This window comes from Lynx rufus, unplaced genomic scaffold (assembly GCF_022079265.1).
Source record: "Lynx rufus isolate CCGP_SWC_20201006 ecotype Redwood Valley unplaced genomic scaffold, mLynRuf1.p SCAF_2, whole genome shotgun sequence".
Taxonomy (NCBI): domain Eukaryota; kingdom Metazoa; phylum Chordata; class Mammalia; order Carnivora; family Felidae; genus Lynx; species Lynx rufus.
Window position 1 is genome coordinate 3,569,595 of NW_025814834.1, and position 17,487 is coordinate 3,587,081.

Genomic DNA, 17,487 nt, shown 5'->3' on the forward strand with positions numbered 1-17,487 from the left:
TACAAGATGTACTGTACTATCCACGGGGCGACATTTGAACGAATATTTGTCATCCATGTAAAGGGCCTGAGTTACATGAAGATTCATCACGCCTTGCGTTTGCCAGTGTAATTCCTACATAAGTAGTTTCCATATTTAAAGTGGAACCCCTCAGGCAGAGCTTCTCTTTGATAGACAGGAAATAAAGGAGAAAGTAGGCTCTGCTTACATTTTGACCTTGGAGTCCAGACTTCAATGATCTGGCTTTGTGCCTTTCTAGAACACATTTCTTCAGCGTGGCAAAGAAGTAGTTTTCTTCCCTCCCCTCCCCTCCCCTCCCCTCCCTTCCCCCCAATTCTTCTTTCTCCCTTCCTCTCCCCCTCCTCCCCATCCTTCTTCCCCTTCCCTCTCCCCCGCTTCCTTCCCTTCCCCCTCCCTCTCCCTCCTCCACCCTTTTTTCCCTTCCCCGTTTCCCTCTCCCTCCAGCATCTCCCCTCCTCCCTCTCCCTCCCCCTCCTCTCCCTCCTCTTCCTCCTTCTAATGCCAATACCATAGTATCAGAATGAGGATTTCAGCTTGCTGATCTGTTTGATTGAGTGTTAGGTGATGAAAACTGAAACCTGGCCACAAAAAGGCAGCAAGCTATGAATAGGCTTCTGTATTATGTGACAATTTAATTACCCCAGACTCCCAACAGATTAACGTACAGTCTTGCAGTGGGAGGCACAGAATAAACGGGCTGCCCGTCTTCTTTCTAGACATCTGCAACATTGACCCGTCCTGTGGCTTTGGCAGCTGGAGGCCTTCCTTCAGGGACAGGAGAGCGGCGGGCAGCGACGCGGACATCGACCTGGCTTTCGTCTTAGATAGCTCCGAGTCCACCAGCCTGTTCCAGTTCAATGAGATGAGGAAGTACATAGGGTACCTGGTCAGACAGCTGGACCTGAGCCCAGACCCCAAGGCCGCCCAGCACTTTGCCAGGGTGGCGGTGGTGCAGCACGCGCCCTATGAGTCGGCAGGGAACGCCAGCGTGCCCCCCGTGAAGGTGGAGGTCTCCCTGACGGACTACGGCTCCAAGGAGAAGCTGGTGGACTTTCTCAGCAGCAGAATGACACAGCTGCAAGGCACCAGGGACTTGGGCCGCGCCATCCAATACACCATAGAGAACGTCTTCGAAAGCGCACCCAACCCGCGGGACATGAAAGTCGTGGTTCTGATGCTGACGGGAGAGGTCGACAAGCAGCAGCTGGAAGAGGCCCAGGGGGTCATCTTGCAGGCCAAGTGCAAGGGTTACTTCTTCGTGATTCTGGGCATTGGCAGGAAGGTGAACGTCAAGGAGCTGTACAACTTCGCCAGTGAGCCGAGCGACGTCTTCTTCAAACTGTTGGATAAGTCGACCGAGCTCAACGAGGAGCCGCTGATGCGCTTTGGGAGGTTGTTGCCGTCCTTCGTCAGCAGTAAGTCCTTCAGGGGACAGCGTGGGCCTGGGTCAGGGTCTTCCTGCCAGCCCATACCCTCGGGCCATCAGGGACGTGGGGCCACGGGCGCGGAAGAGATGTCTAGCGTGCTGATGCCGACTTGTTCGTTCATTCAACACACATACGTATGACACCTGCCGTATCTCGGACACACTTTAGGAGCCAAGGTTGACAGTGAACCCACAGCTGGACATCCTGTCCTTGGTGACTCCTATATTCAATCAAGTTTGATGGGCGCCTCCCAGCCATAGACTCTGCGAGTATACCGCGGATCAAGTGCCCACTTATTATGCATGACATAATAAATGGGGAAGCTCCTAGAAGGAGTTGCATTGATCTGGGCTTAGCCGCTAGCCCCATACTTGGAAAGTTCTGGGCCTTTGCTCATGGGACTCTCCTCCCTGGGATCTCTCTCCACCTGTGCTTTAGCGGCAAACCCACAATCATCCTCAAAGCATATCTCTAGTTGCTCCTACTCACCGTGAATGCTCCCCACTCCCAAGGCTTTCCCATCGTTAGTCTGGATGCTAATTACCGTATCTATCCCAAGGCCTGCTGGTTATTCATTTGTGTGATCTGTGGTCCCAGTAGAATGCATGGTCCCTGAGGGAGGGTATCGTTCTCCTGATGCCCCAGGGCCCGGCCACGGCTCATGGCCCCAGGTCAGCGCAGTTCATGGCCCCAGGTCAGCAGAAGAGAGTGTCTCATAAATGAGGGAGCTGTAGGAAGTAGGAACAAACACGCATGTGTGGAGAGTTTATTATTCAAGGGAAAGGTGAGCTCTGTGAAAACAGCATTCTGGTTTGTGAAGGCCTGTCCCTCCAGAGTCTTAGAGGAAAAACATGAAGCAAAGGTAGGCTAGCAAGTTCACACTTGGAACGCCGTCACTGCCTTCCAAAGATTAAAAACAAAAGTTTTATTAAACACAGCATTGAGAAAATATTACAAGTAATTCGATCACAATTTGATGTTCAGGAGCTTGGAACCTGTTAAACTCTGTGATTTTTCTTTGATTCCTACCTTCCCTTCACACTGAGTGAATCTTTTCTTCAAACCTCATCACCCAACTATTGCCAAACAAAAGATTTTGGCTTGAGATGTTTTATGGATCGAGGACCGGTAGGCTTACTGTTTAAATTGATTGGACTTAGCTTGTCTGGGGGAATGAATGAACTCACCAAATACACACGGACTGACTGCTGTGGGCTCCACTGAACTCGTTAGCAGATTAGTTTTAATTTGCATGTGATCTACAGGCACTTACAAGATATTTTTTTCCCTCTCTTTCTCTGCAGGTGAAAATGCTTTTTACTTGTCTCCAGATATCAGGAAACAGTGTGATTGGTTCCAAGGGGACCAACTGACAAAGAATCCTGTGAAGTTTGGTCACAAACAGTTGTAAGTATCGTCACGATTGTCTTGAAAACTACAGTGCTAGAGAGAGGGCGGAGGTCCTCCAGACAATGTCTAACTTCATGACGGGGACATTGAAATCTAGAGACTGTGACTTCCCGAGGGACACGTGGAGCATGCTCTGCAGAGAATCTGTTGTATCCCTTCGCTTTTGCTGCGGAGCAGACTGCCCGAAACTTAGTGGCTTAAAACAACTGTTTATTTAACGCGCGGTTCTGTGGGTTAGCAGTTTCTGCTTGGGCTCAGCTGGGCTCGCTCACATGTTTGTGGTCATGTCAGCTGTCGGCTGTGGACGGTGGTCAGGATGGTCTCGGCCAGTTGGCTCGCCTCGGCTCCACATGGCCTCTCCTTCTCCAGGAGGCAGTGTTGGCAGTTGGCTCCCAGGTGGATGGGAAGGGCTCTGTGAGAGAAGGCAGAGGCCGTGAGGCCTCTTGGGGCCGAGACTGGAGCCAGCGAACGGTTACTTCTGCCGCAGTCTGTTGGCCAAGGCATGTCCAGTGGGCCAGCCGGTCTAGATTCAACAGCGGGGGACTACACTCCATGGGAGGCCCTGTCACATCACACTGTGAAGGGCATGGGAACAGAGAGGGTGGGGGGTTGGGGCCATGTGTTTAAACAGTCTACAGCACCTGGTGTGAAATGACCTCGAATGGAAGGACTGAAGACATTAACCAAGAAATGGGCTCCGAGACTTAAAACGATTAGTGCCATGATAACATAGGTGATGGTGGTGACATCGGGAGGTGACGCGCGTGTTCCTCCAGGAAGGCAGATGAGAGGGTGGGGGCTGGGGGGCTCGTACCCACGGGGATGCTGGCTCAGCTCTGTCTTTGGTGCCAACTCCAGGAGCGGAGAGGAGGGCCGGGTGGCCGTGTGACAGAGGGCTAGGCGATGGCCACGTGGTGGCAGGAACTGAGCCCGGCCGATGTGCCAGCAAGTTGTGCCCCTAAAGGGCGTGCCACGGACTGTCACGCTTAGTTGGGGAGCAGAGGGTTCTGCCTGTAGCCCCCAGAGGAGATGCAGACCCGACTTAATCCTTGAAAAATGAGTATGTGGCTTTCTCCCGGCTGACCTCCAGGGTGGGGACAGAGAGGCTCCCTCTACCAGCCCTTCTGTCCTTCAGCTCTTGCCCTTGTCCCTGGAGAAAGGTACTCCGTTCTCGGGCTGAAAATCACCGCTGAGGGCGCTGTGACCCTTTCTGGTGTCGTGCTGTGTGTCCTGCTCCGTCCAGGTTCAGGGGCTCTCTTTCCCTCGCCTTAATTATCTTTGGGATTCCTCTCAAACATTCTTAACCTGATCTTTAGGAAGACAGAATGGGTAATATAACATAGTATTTGAGGTTTTATGACACCAACTGAAAAATCTGCTGCCGAACACATGGAGCGTGACGGCTCTAGGAATTCACGAGTGCCCATCTCGGGGCCGGAAGTGGACACGGGGTGGATCTGTGCGGCTCTTGGTGGATCCGTGTCTCCTTATGTTGCCGTTCTTTCTAGAGGTTCATAATAGATCAAGACATTGTGAAAAAGAAAAAAACAACCACACACGCGAAAATTAATGCAAACAAACACACACAATAAGGTCTGGGAGTGAAAGTATACACCGACCTTAAAATTTTGAGCTCAGCACAGCATTTGGTTGAATGGATATTTTCTTGTCACGAGAGTAGCTGTTAACGGGTTTTTTTTTTTTTTTAATTCTTGGTGTATATGTTTCAGTTGGTCAATTTTTACATTTCGAATGTTGTTCAAGTATTATTACTGTAATTTTGCTAACAAGAATAATAATTAAAGTATTTATTATTGTCTCTTTACATTCTCCTGCCCTTATTGTTTTTTTTTTAATGTTTTTTTCAACATTTATTTATTTTTGGGACAGAGAGAGACAGAGCATGAACGGGGGAGGGGCAGAGAGAGAGGGAGACACAGAATCGGAAACAGGCTCCAGGCTCCGAGCCATCAGCCCAGAGCCCGACGCGGGGCTCGAACTCACGGACCGCGAGATCGTGACCTGGCTGAAGTCGGACGCTTAACCGACTGCGCCACCCAGGCGCCCCTAGGCTTCACTTTTTAAAGGAATAATTTATTTTGAGAGAGAGAGAGAGAGAGACAGCAGGGAGAGGAGGGGCAGAGAGAGAGAGAAAGAGAGAGAATCCCAAGCAGGCTCCCCACTGTCTGCACAGAGCCCCGCTCGGGGCTTGAACTCCCCAACCGTGACATTACGATCTGAGCTGAAACCAAGAGTCAAGACGCTTAACTGACTCAGCCACCTGGGCGCCCCTGTGGGCTTCATTTTTAATGATTCTATTACTTTATATGCTTTTCAGTATCTTTTCTGTGGCACGATTCTAAAAGGAAAGAATTTAATATAAGCAATACTGATGTGTAATATCAGAACTACTGCGTGCATTTTGATAAAGCAGCAAATTTGACATAGCTCATGGGATTGTGTTTTTGTAAAGCGTGGATAGCTGGCAAAGACATGCAATGTTTAACAATAGTTAAATATTAAACAATATTTTATTATATATTCTATAATATATAATATACATATTTTACATATGTATTATGTATATGTACATATGCATATTATAATATGTAATATTATATAATATAGAAAATATTTTATATATTATATATTTATAATATATAATATATTAATATATATTATTATATATTAATATATATAATTATATTATATAATTATATATATTAATATATATAATTATATAATATAATTATATAATTATTATATAATATAATATATTTATATATATTATATACTTATATTTATATATTTTATATATTATATAATATTACACTAATTTATATAAATATATAAATATACTTATATTACATGATAAATTAAATAATTAAATATCAAACAACAATAATATTAAACAGTACTTAATTTGTCTTAACAGAAACATTCCGAATAACGTGACTTCGAGTCCCGCATCCAAACTAGTGACCACAGCGAAGCCAGTGGCCTCCACAGAAGCGGTGACTACCACGACGAAACCAGTCACAGTAGTAAACCTGCCGGCCTCTAAGCCGGTCGCAGCAAAGCCAGCTGCACCCAAACCGGCGGCCTCGAGACCGGTGTCTGGGAGACCCGTGGCCGCCAAACCCGAGGCCACCAAGACAGCCACAGTCAGACCCGCGGTGGCCGCCAAGCCGGCGGCCGCGAAGCCGGCGGCCGCGAAGCCAGCGGCTGTGAGACCCCCTGCCGCAGCCAAACCAGCGGCCGCCAAGCCCGAGGCCGCCAAGCCCCAGGCCGCCAAACTGGCCACCAGCAAGACAGACGCTGCTAAGCCCGTGGGTAAGAAAGCACCGTGAGGGCCCAGCTGTGACATCCCTATTCCCTGTGCTCAGGGCACGTCCTTCGAAGCCTGTTTATAAAGCAGTTGAAATGCCGTCACTGAGCTGGGATTTGTGCATCTAGATGACGATGCGTTTTAGAAGGTGCCGGTCAGAGCGTGCGATTGTCAAAGTGTTGCTTTTTTTCTGTTAGGAAGCAGCCTGTCTCTTAGCTCTGTGAGGCTGGGGAGCTCCTCTCAAAAAGCAGGTGAAATGGGTCTCCTGCCCTCTGCTGCTTCTTCCCCCACTGCCCACCCTGGGCCCTGAACCCCATCTCGGGTTTTCCCACGGGAAGGAGGCCCCAAATTGCACGCGGTGGCAATATTGGGATGTTTGGTTTCATCAGTTGGCAAGTCACAGCCTGGACGATCAACCCCCCTGCCCCACAAATGCCGTCCATGGGGAAGACACCTTCCAGATGGAACGAGATATGAGGGTGGGCGGGCTAAATGAGATCCAGAATTTGTTTTATCTTTTCCTCTGATGCTAGATGATACTAGAGAGTCACACACCATATAGAAAGGTGAAGGCGGAATGAGTGTGTCTGCGAAAAGGTAGAAATTGTCTTCATTTGATGAACAGAGAGAAAGCAGGGATTCCTTTAAAAGAATTTCCTGTCACGCCCTGGAGTTTAAATTTAACACATTCTAAATTACGGAGCTCATTCTGTTTTGGATGTCTCGTTTCAGATTAGCACACTGGACTGTGTGTTTTCTTTTTCTTTTTTTTTATGTTCATTTATTTTTGAGAGAGAGAGAGTGAATGAGAGCAGAGGAAGGACAGAGAGAGGGAGACACAGAATCCCAAGCAGGCTCCAGGCCCTGAGCTGTCAGCACAGAGCCCGATGTGGGGCTCGAAGTCACAAACCGCGAGATCGTGACCTGAGCCAGAGTCGGATGCTCAACTGACTGAGCCCCCCCAGGTGCCCCTGGACTGTGTGTTTTCAAAGTTTCTCCTTAACAGCACAGATTCCCCATAGAAAAGAAATAGTGATGCATCTTGCTGATGAATAATGAGATTATGAATTCCACGTTTCGTGTATGTCGGTAGTTTACGAGACTAACGGTTCTCAGGCGCTCAAACAAGAAATGAGTTCCTTGCTCACCCGAATTCCCACCCAGTTGCCTGCTGGTACATCGCTTCTGTTCTTCTGCTGCCTGTGTGCTACAGTCACGTGGGGTTTTAAGTTTTATCCCCACATTCTGCTTCCATCTGTTTTCCAGGTAAGGCGTCCCGGGAGGTCCAGGTGTCGGACGTCACAGAGAACAGCGCCAGAATCCACTGGGAGAGGCCCGAGCCCCCCAGTCCTTACTTTTATGACCTCACTGTCACCTCGGCCCACGATCAGTCCCTGGTGCTGAGGCAGAACCTGTCGGTCACGGAGCGTGCCATCGGGGGCCTGCTCGCTGGGCACACGTACCACGTGGTGGTGCTTTGCTACTTGAAGTCTCAGGTCAGAGCTGCCTACCAAGGAAGTTTCACTACAAGTGAGTACGTGAGCCACCCTGAGCAGCCAGTACCTGATTTCCGCATGGACTGTCAAACAGGACACAAAGCGGATGGTTCTTATTCGCTGGATCTGAAATGAGGAGGTTGTCCTGGGTGTTTTGGTTGTGCCCCGTTTCGTAAATTAATCCCGCGGAAGATGGGTTCCTTGTGAACTGTTGTCCTGCCGTGGGGTTCCTGGGATGCTTTATGGGGGAAGCCAGATCCGTTTGGCCTAAGGTGAAGCCCCTTCTCTGGGAGAAAGAAATACATTCGTGGACCCTGACTGGGGCCTTGACTGCCCGCCACGACCGTGTTTCTAAAGTTTGTTTGCAAGTTCAGTGAACAGAAAACACCCCACAGAGTCACTGCTTCTCAGAGAGGAACCTAGGAGTCCCTGCTTCTTACCACCCTTAGACCAGGGGACACACACAGCCAGGTGCAGAGGGCATCACATTCCATCCCCGGTTCACCAGGCTGTGGCTCTGCCCTCCGTGGCCTCTTGTCTCCCTGGCTCGGCCTCGGCACCGAGGCCCTCGACCTGCCCTTGCATGTGTTTCCAGGCTCTGTTAGCTACGATCCCACCATCCCCCTCCCCTTTGAACCTTCTCCCGGATTCCCCCACCCCCATGCCTTTCTATTTGGGCTAGCGTAATTCAGGTCAAGGAATTATGCCTGAAGAAAGGGAATTCCCATTAGTCACCATGTAATCTGTGAAGATGTGGGTGCAAAACGCCTTCCACGCTGGGGCTCCATTTTCATGGACGGAACCATGTGGATGGAAGAGGTTACATGGGAAATGGGAGGATTTGTTCAGAGTTCAGAGATTCCCTCCATTTGCCCAATGAGATGAGTGGACCTCGGGAGTGTCTGTAGAGACTTGGCCTGTCTCTGTGTGTCGGTGGCTCGCCCTTGCATGAGATGGTAACCCAGAAAGGCAGCCTGCCTCAGTTGCTGAGAATTCCTAAGCCCTTCCGTGTCTGTGTTTCTTACCAGTCGCGTGTATTTTCTCTTTTCTAGAGAAAGCTCAGCCTCCGTCTCCACCACAAGCAAGGTCAGCTTCTAGTTCAACCATCAATCTGATGGTGAGCACAGAGCCATTGGCTGGTGGTGAAGCAGGTGAGTTGTGAAGTGTTGGGTCCATTAACAACACTAAGAAAGCATTCTACCAGACATTAAAACAAATTTTGTTTATTTATTTTGAGAGAGAGAGAGGGAGAGAGGGAGAGAGAGAGATGGAGAGCACGTGCGTGAGCCAGGGAGGGGCAGAGAGTGGGAGAGAGAATCCCAAGCAGCCTCCACGCTGTCAGAGCACAGCCAGACTTGGAGCTTGATCCCACGAACCATGAGATATGACCTGAGCCAAAACCAAGAGTCAGATGCTTAACCAACTGAGCCAACCGGGCGCCCCTCTACCAGACATTTCAAAGCCTTTGAAGCCTCCACTCTGGGTCATCCACTGGGATTCTGATTCTCAGGCAAGTCTGGCTTCTATGGGAATGTTCCACCTCGGCTCTTTGTGGCCCAATGTGGTGTGATTCTGCGTAGTCCAAGTTGTAAATAGTGACTTTCCTTTCCTGTCACCAGACTCTTAAAAGAAAGCCAGATGGCCGTTGCTTTGGGGCTATAGCCAGGAGTTCATGTGTCTGTTCATTGGATTCCCCTGAGCCTCCTGTTGGGACTAGAGTTGATTTATGGTTCATGAAGCTGGAAGCATAGGGATTTGTCCACTCAGTGACTTAATCTAATGACAGCTGCTTAAAAGAACACAAAACAACCAAGATTAGAACCCGTGAAAGGCATGCGTTTGGAAGCGAACCACGGGAGGGATGTTCTGGTCCTCATTCCCTAAGCACACACCTTGGCTTACCCTATCATCCCACTGTCCGTGTGCCTGAGCCCAAGTGTGTGTACCCTTACGTGAGTGACGAGTTCGACCTGTTTCTGGAACCAACAGCTGATACGTGCTTTTGTTCCTGGGCAGTGGGATTCCGTGATCCTTCCAGACCTTCACCCTTGTCCAGTGGACCCTGAGCTTAGACTGTTCTCCCTTGAGAAACTGATTATTGATATAGTTGGTGTGCTCTGCGTATATATAAGTGTTCTTCAGAAGATGTTGGCACCGGTCTCCGAAGTCAACATTCCATGGGCATTTACCTATGGTATTGTTTTATAGACCCCCCTCACTGTGAAGACAAGTCCTTATTCTTTGATATGCTGGCCGCCATCCGGAGAAGGAAGGCGTTCCTCTTTACAATGTTTATTTCTGCAGTGGACTCTGATAGAAGGCATTTGCCGAGGCACGCTGCCTTTGTTCTGGATTTAAAAGCTCTGTGCTTTCTCAATACTCATGGCATTGTCAGAAGCAGCGACACATTGTTTTCTGAACCATTAGTGAGGATTCTTTCTTCTTTTCCTCTTTCTTTCTTTCTTTCTTTCTTCTTTCTTCTTTCTTCCTTTAAGAGAGAGAGAGAAAGAAAGTGCACAAGCTGGGGAGAGGGGCAGAGGAACAGGGAGAGAGTCTTAAGGGGGCTCCGTGTCCAGGGCGGAGGCCGACACGGGGCTCGATCTCATGAACCGTGAACTGTGAGATCATGACATCGAGTGTTGGACGCTTAACTGATGGAGCCACCCGGGCACCATGAGGATCCTATCATTTTACTCTTTGCTCTGCAAGTTTTGAAGATGATGTCTGTTTCTTCACCTCCAGTCTCTACCTTTCTGTAGAGACTGCATCCCATCCCATCTGTGTGTAAATAATATTGGATGATTCCTGTCTCCACACCCCCGTCTCTTTGTGGCCCCTCGGGAGGAGAGGCCTCTTGATTCTTTTAGTTGTTTCTAGAGAGAATCTTCTCTATTGCTAGAATATTTTATGCCATCAGTGGACTTGCCCTGTAGCCGTGTATCTGTGCACACATATATCAGTGATTTATATCTGTACCTTTACATATCTGTATCTGTATCTATATATGTATCTATACTGTATTATGTCTGTATCCATCTATCTATCTCTCTTTCTGTCTTCCATTAGTACAGCCACAACCCCTATTGACAGGTGGCATTGGGAGTTTACTAGAAATAAAGTAACTAAGTCCGTGCAGGAATTGTGGAACTATCATACACATAGTTGTGTAATTACTGTAAAGAAATGAATTACATACAGAACTGGAAAAGGTTTAAAAAAAATCTGCTTTTGGAAGCAAGTTTAGGAATTGGTCTATGTTAGAGGCAGCCATGCATTTTTCAAACTCTTGCAGCCTTCCCACTGGAAAGGTTGGCTGAAAAACAAGACGTTCTCTCCTCTTGATATAAATTTATGGGAAAAGAGATCTAGAAAGAGATATCGAAGAGAATGAGATGTGGAAAAGAGGTATAGAAAGAATTCAGGAATTCAGGGTAGATAGGGTAATTAAACTTGAACTTGTTCGAGATTGTATAAAAGGATTTTATAAAAGCTTTCAAGGTTGTAATTTTCAACTCAGACTAGCAAAAGGAGAAGTGTGTGGAGAAGACCTCTGTCTTTGCCTCTTTGATTTCTGCACATAAGGCGTCTTCTGAGTCTTGCATGAAGACACGATGGTTGAGCCTTTGTCCCTTGCACGGGGGTCCTTTCAGCTCCTGTCCCCCTTCTGCTCCCTTCCTGGGTCACCTCCATGGTGACTTGGTTCCCAGCATGGTGCTCGAGCTCAGAGAGAAGCGGCAAAGAACTCACTAGGATTTCCCCAAAGATTTGGGTCAGGGAAGATGAAATTCTGACTTCAGAGTAATTGAAATCTGTCTGTTATTTCCTGGTCACTGGTAACTTCACCCCTCATAGAGAGTAGAGATTGTAAAATTCCTACAAATTCGGTGCTTCATTGAGAGAAAATGACTGAGAGTAAATTCCATGGCAAGACTTGGGGATGTTTTTGGTTCTTTTTTTGTGTGGCCCAGAAGGGACAGGAATATATAAACAATATTTAGTTGATATAAACAACATAATCGTTAAACAAGAATCTGACTGGGCTGTTGTGTTTGTTGCTTAAGACTGAGTCATGGGTTCAGAGTCAGGAAAGTCCTTTTAATCCAGATCTTTAATTTTTTTTTTATGTTTATTTATTTTTGAGACAGAGAGAGACAGAGCATGAGCAGGGGAGGGGAAGTGAGAGAGGGAGACACAGAATCCGAAGCAGGCTCCAGGCTCCGGGCTCCGAGCTGTCAGCACAAAGCCCGACATGGGGCTCGAACTCACAGACCGCGAGATCATGACCTGAGCCGAAGTCAGACCCTCAAATGACTGAGCCACCCAGGCGCCCTAATCCGGACCTTTAACACTTAGGTCTCCTTTCACCATGTGGCAGAGAAAAGGGATTTTGGTGGTGCCTGTGAGTCTTTGAGAACTCTTTTGAAGGAAATCAATCAGATACTTACTTTAAAATGTTTAAACCTCCAAATGGGAAAGAAGAATCAGGAGACAAAAGCTTCCCCTGTCTCCCCACCTCCTCCCTCCCCTGTCCCCTGCCATAGTTAAGTCATCTTAGGAATTTTTCCCAGGGGGGGTAAAACATTTTTATGATACTCATATTTTTGCAGGTAAAAAAAGAGAGACAGTGAATCACTTTATTAAGTAACTTTTAAAAATATATTCACTGTATTCTTACTCAGTAGCTGCATCTAAATATCAATTACTATGCATACTATAAATTATCTCTCCAAAGATGTTTTTTCTAGGCAGCGGAGGCAAAGTTAAGTTTAAAAACTGGTTTTTATAGGTGGTTGTGAGTACAGTTTAATTTCTCTTATTTTTCGCAGTACCAGTTAATTAGAAACACGGTTTGTATTTACAAAGATGTGTCCCTTTCTTCGTATTAAAGGTTAGATACTTTTCCTTACCTTTTTTTTTTAACCTCCATGAATAAAAGATTCACTGGGGCTTGTTACAAGGAACTGTATTTTGTTACAGCGTAGCACTTTGGATTTAGAACACATGGTGATCAGTGTTGGAACTCATGAACCGTGAGATCATGACCTGAGCTGGAACCAAGAGTTGGATGCTTAACCGACTGAGCCACCCAGGTGCCCCAAAGCTGATAACTTTTAAATGCTACTCATAGACACTATAGAAATCTCAAATTGGGGGCACCCGGGTGGCTCAGTCGGTTAAGCGTCCGACTCCGGCTCAGGTCATGATCTCGCGGTTCGTGGGTTTGAGCCCCGCGTCCGGCTCTGTGCTGACAGCTCGGAGCCCGGAGCCTGCTTCGGATTCTGTGTCTCCGTCTCTGTCTGCCCCTCCCCTGCTCATGCTCTGTCTCTCTCTCTGTATCAAAAATAAATAAAACATTAAAAAAATTTTTAGAAATCTCAAACTATAAAAAAGACAAGATTTTCAGTTGAACCCTTTATGTGTTTCAAAGAGTAATATCTCTTTCTAATTATAAAATCATAGATACTCGTTGTGGAGAATCCACAACTTACAAAAAAAACCTAAGAAAATATGACTCCCATAGTTGAAGCATTGATGACCGCTGTTAATGACCCCATGCATAGCCCTCTTAATTTTTTAAATGAATAGAATGCGTGGGCATGCACGCACACATGTGCACACACACACACGTACACATGCACACGTCTTTCATGTTTCTTAGGGCACCTTCCACCCTGTGGTTGCTGTTCTAAGACTCCTAGGTTGGCTCCCATGGCTTCTGTGAACAGGGGGGATTCCCTGGCAGGGTTTTCCAGATGCCCTTGCCTCAGTTTCCTCTTGTATTTGGATGCTCACTGGTGCCCATTGGCCAGTTCATATTTCACCGGCAAGTGTCACCAGAGAGTGATCTGAATCCACAACCCTTCAGGTCTATCTTTTCAGATGGAACCTATTACGTGGTTATTCTCGGCAAAAGTGAATCAGGAAAGGTTATTGAAAATGTCGCTCCCTATTGGCCTTCAGGCTCCTGTTGGGTTCTCAACATAAGGAGGAGAAAATTAGTGAGTATGCAGCCTGACCTTCCTGTCACATCAGAGGGGACTCCGGGCTTCTTCCAGGCTTGTGCCCAAAGGGCACACTCATTTTGGAGTGAAAACCTGGACAACTGTTGTGTCCAAACACTTGTTCTGGGGAAAAGCTCAGTGAGGTCCATCTAATCAACACCTCTTTGGATAATAAGACATTTTTAGTTTTGTGTCTTTAAAATGGTTGTTTTAGCACTGACACAGCTGAGTCCCGTCTACATGGCATGTCTCAGAAGTCAGGATGATGGGAATGAAAACTACAAGGCTTCTTAGGACAAAACCTTTCATTTCCATGCTTTACGAGGGAAGAATCCCACGTTTTTGTCTTCCAACAGTGCAGGGCCCTCATTAATATGTTTCTCTTGGTCTACCAAATATCTGTGTGCCCACGGTGCCAGCGCCCCTATGTCATCTTGGTAAAGCTACAGGATCTTAGCAGCGACTGTCACTGGCGTAAAGGTTGTGGAATTGCAGGAGTGATAGTTTGGTGATGAACCATTCCGATGAAAACCCTAGGAGGCTGGAGAAGCCAACCAGTCAGGGAACAGAGTGTCCTTCTGCAGGGCGGCCCCTGGGCTGTGTGGCTTCAGGTCTGGGGAGACTTCCCGTGTCTGCTTCAGAAGAGCACGGGGGAACGGGAACAGAATAGCTAAACAGAGGTGGCCAGGACTGATGGCACGTGGAACAAATTAGATGGAACAGACGTGAGCCATGTGGGGGATGCTCAGGGGAAGAAGGAAGGGGGACGAGTCAACCATTTGGCCCAAGCCTCACACTCAAAGGGGAACCCACTGGCAAATGAGGGATAAATTTTGGTGGTTGAAATACTCTTGCTTTGCTCACTTCCCCGCAGGACATTTCTTGAAAGCCAGGCATTTTCCTTTGGTGGTAGGCACATTTGGGAGGAAGAAAGTTGTTTTTGTAATTGTCGTCATTTTCTTCTGGCTTCGTTGGGTCTTCCAAGGCTCTTGGTAGGGCCACTGGATTTCTGGGCCCTTGAGAGGGTCTGCAACTAGGAGAGACTGTGGAGCCACCGGTCTGTGCCTAGGTGATGGCCTCTCCCATGTCCCCAGGGAATGTTTTGGGCCAATTCTGAGCCTAAATCCTGTGTACCTGAGTCTGGTCCATGACGGTTGACCCAAGCTTTGGTTCTTTACCTGAAGATTTAAGTTTTCCTTTCACTTCGTGGTGCAATCAGACCTGCACGTGCTCACCAGCTCTGCAGCTGTGAGCAACCCACGGGGGTGGGGACATCAGCCCTGCATGGGGAGGGCCCGGTGACTCAGGCGTGTTGGCTACTCCCGTAAACATGTAACACTGTCCCCTCCAGGGAGTTTTATAGAAGGAAGGATTACGTTTTTCAAACTTACAGAAGATGGTTGACATTAATGCTCCTCTTTCCCAGCATGACCTGGAGTTTGCCAGGAGACTCTGTAAACAGATGTTTTCCTGTGGAAGGGCTGTAAACTTTTCTTTGCAGGCGTTGTGCAATGGCTCTGACGTCGCCATTACTTTGCAGCTGGGCCACACCAGAAGTATGCATTGAAAACATAAACTTCCTTAACGGGACAAAGAATGCCTCCATGTCTTCAAAACAGCTTTGCGATGTGACATTTTTGCCATTGTGTATTTTACAGCAGCGGTAGCACTTTGCTTTGCTTGTTTAATTTGGCTGCTCTCGAAGGCTGCCAGCTACACACACACACACACACACACACACACGCACAGGCATACATACGCATATACTCAGAAAGATGTTTCTTTTCCACGTTGAGTTTTATTTCCCCTCCGCTCGTCTTGTAGTGAGATATACAGCCTTCTGTTTAAACTAGAATCTGACCGAACTTACGTGCCATTTGGCCGAGGAGTAGAAAGCGCCATAGTTTTAAGAGGTAGTTTCTTAGCTGGGCTTTAGTATTGAAGGAATTGGACAGTAAATGGTCCTGTGATGGGAAAAGGGGAAACAGTTCATTCCATCTGAAATTATCCAGTAACGATGGCTTGCATTGGGGTCCGAGTAAAATTGGCAAGGTCCTTTCATCGAGGCGACTGCATTATTGCTGTGGGTGAGATTCATGTGCGTGCGACAGCCAGGAGGTGGAGGCGTGGGGAGGGTGACAGGTTTCCCTTCTCAAAACTCTCCTGTTTGCCTGGCCAGCCTTGTGATAAGACCTTCAGCCCCTCGCGCTGGGAGCAGAGTCCTTAGCGTGTCCTAAATGATGCTCTGTTCTCATCCCGTTATTAAAGATATATGTAAGCTACCCAAAGAAGAAGGGACTTGCAGGAAATTCATACTAAAATGGTACTACGACGCGGACACCAAAAGCTGTGCGAGATTCTGGTACGGAGGTTGCGGTGGCAACGAGAACAGATTTAATTCACAGAAAGAATGTGAAAAGGTTTGCGCTCCCGGTAAGTGATTGCTTGTTCTTTTTGTGTTTGTGGCTTTTGCAAATCAGACAAGAGGTCCGGGCCGATGATTCACCTTTGTTAAGATATAAGAATTACAATGATTACGGTGGATAGGACAAAGGGGGTACGTTGTATCTTTAGATACGGAAGATGCTCAAATAGAACACGTGAAATTAATTTTCTGAATTATTACTATTTCCTAAAAACATTCTTGTGTACTTGGGTTTTTGCCCACGAAGAAACACAAGACCAAACTATTCTTTCCTGCTCATCTTTAAATAATTTTGTTTCGTCTTTATACTGATGTGGACACTGGGGCCACCCAGTATCTCCGTTACGTTGGGCAACTCGACTGCTAACACAGAAAGAACAGCTTCTCCGGGTGCCCGGCTGGTGCCAGAATTGGAAAGTACAGGGTGCCCAGGGGCCTGGCTGGTGATGCAAGGCAGCCGATGGGCTCAGATTGCACACGCAGACCCAGACCCCAGGCCAGGGAGTGCCAGGGGCGCCGTTAAAGGCACTGAGCGGGGAAGAAAGACTGGGGAGGAAAACTAGAAGCCGTGGGATCGTTTTTGTGTCCTTTTGGGTCAGTGATGTGGCTTTTTTCCCTCCTCTTCTCTCCCACCCTCACCGGCCCGCCCCCTCCATCAATGCTCAGCGCTCGTCAACCCCGGAGTCATGGCTGCCATGGGGACCTAAGCGTGGCCGACCAGCACCACATACCTCTTGAAGAAGGAGGCAGCCATTTCCGAGTCGTCTCTGTAGAAGCTCTGGGTATAGACATCCTTGCACTGTTCCATTTCCCGCTTTGATGTACGTTCGAACTTGGGACGAACCGTTCTGCCGCATGACCTATCAATATGGTGCTAAATGTGTCTGTGGACCCAACGCTCTCTGTCTCCAGGCAGTTATATCGTATACTTTGAACGTTGTGTAATAGTTATCCACTGCTGGTGTTTATGTGGACATGTCTGTAAGCTCAGATCCCCTCTGGAGTTTCACGCTATGCCTGTGTCGGGCAAGTGTAAGATCTAGAACGGAACTCCGAATTTCACTGCTACTCTATATACTTCTGCTTGGTTCATTTCTTCCCTCTTGCTTAATGAGCATGACTTAATGAGCATGCTTAAAGAGCATGACTTTAGATGGAAAGCCTGTGTACGGTGAAGAAATACGATTCCAACTTTTTAATCTCCCCCCCAATTTCCTAGATTAGATGTCAAGCTAATTTTCTTTTCCTAAAGCCTCTAACAAACGACCTAGTTAGAAGGAAGCGAAATCCCTGAATCTTGGTGCACTGTTGTGGGACCAATGCCTTCATTAAAGAATGAAGAAAGTCATAATAGAGAATATTTTTGGCATTCCTCTAA

General features: G+C 47.5%; 1 protein-coding gene across 1 annotated transcript in view; it reads left to right on the forward strand.

Annotated features, from left to right (window-relative positions):
- Positions 1-16,816, forward strand: part of COL6A3 (collagen type VI alpha 3 chain) — a 65,335-nt gene extending 48,519 nt beyond the window's left edge. Inside the window, exons 37-43 of the mRNA XM_047084638.1 lie at positions 738-1,436; positions 2,753-2,855; positions 5,794-6,191; positions 7,453-7,716; positions 8,735-8,833; positions 15,953-16,117; positions 16,776-16,816. Coding sequence (XP_046940594.1) covers positions 738-1,436; positions 2,753-2,855; positions 5,794-6,191; positions 7,453-7,716; positions 8,735-8,833; positions 15,953-16,117; positions 16,776-16,816 — 1,769 coding nt within the window. The remainder of the gene's footprint in view (positions 1-737; positions 1,437-2,752; positions 2,856-5,793; positions 6,192-7,452; positions 7,717-8,734; positions 8,834-15,952; positions 16,118-16,775) is intronic.
- The last annotated feature ends 671 nt before the right edge of the window (positions 16,817-17,487 follow it).